The 4,589-nt window shown below is 40.1% G+C and overlaps 1 protein-coding gene across 1 annotated transcript; it reads left to right on the top strand.

The window, feature by feature from the left end:
* Window positions 1-1,661: 1,661 nt before the first annotated feature.
* Window positions 1,662-3,975, top strand: LOC138869538 (uncharacterized). Its single transcript, XM_070147162.1, has 2 exons — window positions 1,662-2,268; window positions 3,929-3,975. Exons 1-2 carry the CDS (start codon window positions 1,662-1,664, stop codon window positions 3,973-3,975), a joined length of 654 nt encoding a protein of 217 aa, XP_070003263.1.
* The last annotated feature ends 614 nt before the right edge of the window (window positions 3,976-4,589 follow it).

The following is a 4,589-nucleotide window of genomic DNA, read 5'->3' as shown; positions in this document are numbered from 1 at the left end:
TAGCTTGTAATTAAATATTATGCATTTTTCTTCATCTATTTCTTTGTTCTCTTCTATTATTATGAGTAGCTAGACCCATTATCTAGGGTTGTGGCTCAACCCTAATGTGGGTATTTGATGGGTCTTGTGTTTTAAGGCGTGAATGTCTATGGGTGTTTGATATTTAGACTAATTTATGGTTTCAATGTTGAATTAGTGGTTGCAAACACTAATTTGTGCATATTTGACTTGGGTTCTTCTTGAGAACGAGAACTTGAGTCTAGAAGATTAGTCCAACAAGGAGTTGGGGCGTATTCAAGAGATTGATAGCCCCAATTAAAGGGTTAAACCTAGAGATAGTAATACCCAACTTGAACCTAAATTGCTTACTCAAATTATCATACCTAATTGGTCTTGAGAAAGTCAATTAGGGAAAAATCACTCAAACTACCGTGAGGTATAGAGTGAGAAGTTCAGTGCATTGGTTATATCATAATCCCCAACATGACAATCTAGCCTTAACCTCGAGAACCAGTCAAGTATCCACGTAGGAGAAAGTCACTTCCCTAGTACCTTCTTAACTATTTAGACAACCCTCAAGTATTTCAATCTTAGCTTAATTTAGCATCTTATTAGCATAATATTAGAAGTAATCAAAAGACCAACTATGATTAGAAGTACAATTAAGAGCAATTATGCATCTTTAATTTAGATAGAAACCCAATTCCCATTTCTAGCTCCCTGTGGAAATCGATCCTGACCTTCTCGGGTAAAAGCTGCTTCTACCACTTTCGCTACTTTATAGTAGTGCAGGGTTGGCATTGATCAAGTGGCAACAACAACAATTGGGGAGAAAACAACAACCAAGGGGGTTAGAATAATGGCAATCAAGGGAATCGGGGGCAAGGCTTTCAAAGACCTCCGATGTATCAACAACCAAACAACCTGCCTCCATTTCCGGCCCAAGGTCCTAGATCGTCAAACAATGAGATGGGAAGTATCAAGATGATGTTTGAACAAATGATGAAAAAGAATGCCGACTCTGATGCTCAGTTGGCATCCCATAATACTTCAATCTAAAATTTGAAGGTTCGACTTGGCCAGATTTTGCAATCTTTGAATACTCGCCCTAAGGGGGCTCTACCTAGTGATACGGTAGTAAACCCGAAGGGTGGGAACAATACCGGGCATGCAATGGCAGTGATCACAAGAAGCGGTAGAGGTGGTGAAGTGAATACCTCCAAGCAAAAGGAAGTTGTGAGTGATGAGGTTGAAGTACAAGATGATGATGTTCCTATAGTTGATGAGCAAGTGAGTGAAGAGAATTTAAATGCTGAAGTAAGAATTGATATTCATGATAATGAGGTAGAGACTTAAAATGACGTGAACCCGTCTAGGGAACACATGATAGACATGCCAGAAATGGTAGTGCCCAAGGCTAAGGCTCTCTTTCCAAGGCCTCCTCCACCTTATCCTCAAAGACTTGCGAAGCAAAAGAATGAAAATCAATTTAAGAAGTTTATTGGGATGATGAAAAGCTTGTCGATCAATGTTCCTTTGGTGGAAGCTCTTGAGCAAATGCCGGGTTACGCCAAGTTTATGAAAGACTTGGTGACTAAAAGAGACCTATGGATTGTGAAACCATCAAAATGACTCATCAAGTAAGTGCAATTGTGCACTCAATGGCTCCAAAGCTTGAAGATCCCGGCGCTTTCACCATTCCATGTACCATTGGGAGTGCGGCTTTTGCAAAGGCATTGTGTGATTTGGGGGAAAGCATCAATTTGATGCCTTACTCCTTGTTCAAAACTTTGGGTATTGGGCAACCGAGACCTACTTCAATGAGATTGCAAATGGTGGATAGAACGATGAAGAGGCCGCTTGGCATTATTGATGATGTTCTTATCTGGGTGGACAAGTTTATTTTGCCTGCTAATTTTGTGATTCTTGACTGCAAAGTCGACTATGATGTGCCTATAATATTGGGAAGGCCTTTCCTAGCAACTGGGAAGACATTGGTTGATGTGGAGGTAGGGGAACTCACCTTCCGGGTGGGTGACGAAATAGTTGTTTTTCATATGTGCAAATCAATGAGGCAGCCGAATAGTACTGAAGTTTGCTCTTTTGTGGATCTTGTCACGGAGGTGATAGTTGATGATACTAGTGCCATGGTCAATGTGAAGGATCCTTTAGAAGCGGTATTGTTGAACCTAGACGTGAATGAGGATGAAGGCAGGGTGGAGTGTGTCAATGCTTTGCATAGAATGGGTTCTTATTCTTATGAGCCTCGTAAGCTTTCTTTGGATCTTGAGAACAGAAAGACTCCACCAACAAAACCCTCAATTGAGGAACCTCCTATTTTGGAGTTGAAGCCTTTGCCTTCTGATGATAGGCTATAATTACATATTTTAGTCGCTTATTACACTCAAATTTACTGTACTTTAATTGAGTTTGAGCTTTAATCACTAGTATCTTGCACTAATTGTATATTTTATGCATTGTAGGAGTGATTCCGGGCTATGTAGATGTTATAGAATAAATTTAAGTGATTTGGAGCTTTGAAGTATGAGTAAAAGCTCGAGAAATTAAGCCGGGATCGTGTTCAGGGGTCAACGGATGATAGTTAGAACAGACGAAGAATCGAGTAGGCATATTAGATACTGTCTAGTAAAATACATATAACTTTTTGCTCGGAACTCCATTTGGGATCCACAATATATGGTTGGAAAGATAACTAAAAGGGCTACAACTTTCTTGTTTTACGTTTTTCCAAATACAAAATGGAACAGGGGTGAAAATTGTGTGTCAATAGCACGGCCGCGCTCAGGCCACACTCATTAGGCAGAATACTGGGCAATATGCGCGGCCACTAGCGCGGCCGCGCTAGTCAAACCCGGGAAAAGTGTTGTTTTCGTCTAAGAGAAGGTATAATTGTTTGGGCCCGATCCTACTTGGTATATATACATGGAAAAACGGTATTTTGAAGAGGAGACCAACTTTTGACATATCTTAGACCTACGGAGGCTATTTCGGAAGGGAGAAAATGTTTGGAGCAATTTCTGGAGGAGATTGACATCGAATTCTTCATTCCTTTATCTTTTATTTGTAATTTAATTATTCAAATTATTTGGGAAATTATGAACACGATTATGAGTAGCTAAATATTTAGTCTAGGGTTGTGATGGAACCTATTGAAGGATGAACTTCGTGTTATGTTAATATAGTTTGTTCGATTTAATCTCTGTTTATTCAACTACATTCTTGTTGTAGTTAATTGAGAGGATCCTCAATTAGCTATGCCTATTTAGTATGTATTACTCAGGAGAGAGTGCATATTTAGGTAGTTGTTGAATAACATCACTCCCGACATATGTGAGGAATCAATAACCAAGGATTTAAAGGTGGGATTAGGGATAACGAAACCTTGGGTGCGATCTAAGTGAAATGTAATTAAGGCCAGCTAGCGTAACTCGGGAGAGTATGTCTAGTAAATTGTCGTAATTACTTGGGAGAGAATTACAACACACAGAGCGCTCATGATCGGTAGAGAATACTTAGGCAAAATTATAGAAGACATAGCGGAAAGGATTCCGACAATTGGGAAAATCATAACTCTAGACCTCCTTAATCTTTTCTCCAACCTGCAGTATCTTGAGTGTTAATTTATTATTTTAATTTATTAGTTAGTTAGCTAAACACAAAAATCTTAATATCTATAAGTAGGAATTGTTCGAGCTTGTATTCTTGGTGATAGTGAACAACTGTAGCTAAGCCTTAGTTCTCTATGGGATTCGACTCCGGACTTTTAGACCGGATTATATTTGCAGCGACCGCTTATCTATTTTAGGACTAGAGTTGGGGGTGATCACCTTCACACCTCAAGTATGAATTCTTGGGCCCTAGTTCAACTTTACCTGTTATTCTTTCTTCTTGTCTTACTAACGTGCAGGTAGATGCTACACTGGACGTGCTCCAAAGAAGAAAGAAGGCAATTGAATGGACTCTAGTTGATATTCGAAGAATAAGTCCCGCCTTTTGCATGCACAAGATTATACTTGAGGATGATGCCAAGCCCTCCGTGGAACATCAAAGGAGGTTGAACGAGGCTATGCAAGAGGTTGTCAAAAAGGAGGTGATCAAGTGGTTAGATGCAGGGGTTGTGTACCCCATCTCGGATAATTCTTGGACTTCTCTGGTGCAATGTGTGTCGAAGAAGGGTGGTACTATGGTCACCAATGAGCAAAATGAGTTGATTCCCACCAGGGCTGTCACCGGATGGAGAGTGTGCATGGACTACCGAAAGCTGAATAAAGTGACCCACAAAGATCATTTTCCATTGCCATTTCTTGACCAGATGCTGGATAAACTTACGGGGTGTGTGTTATACTACTTTTTGGATGGGTAATCAAGTTACAACCAGATTTTGATTGCTCTGGAAGATCAGGAGAAAACCACCTTCACATGTCTGTATGGCACCTTTGCATTTTCTAGGATGTCGTTTCGTTTGTGTAATGCACCGGCTACCTTTCAGCGGTGTATGATGTCTATATTTACCGACATGGTGGAGGACTTCTTGGAAGTGCTCATGGATGATTTTAGTGTTGTGGGTA

Source organism: Nicotiana sylvestris, chromosome 5 (genome assembly GCF_000393655.2).
Source record: "Nicotiana sylvestris chromosome 5, ASM39365v2, whole genome shotgun sequence".
Classification (NCBI taxonomy): domain Eukaryota; kingdom Viridiplantae; phylum Streptophyta; class Magnoliopsida; order Solanales; family Solanaceae; genus Nicotiana; species Nicotiana sylvestris.
This window is presented reverse-complemented; position numbering and strand designations above follow the sequence as displayed.

Bases quoted from the DNA above. Each gene is read 5' to 3' on its own strand.
- LOC138869538 (XM_070147162.1), top strand. From the start codon at position 1,662: ATGGCTCCAAAGCTTGAAGATCCCGGCGCTTTCACCATTCCATGTACC. The intron at 2,269-3,928 runs GTAAGCTTTCTT...ACTAACGTGCAG, and splicing joins TTCTTATTCTTATGAGCCTC to GTAGATGCTACACTGGACGT.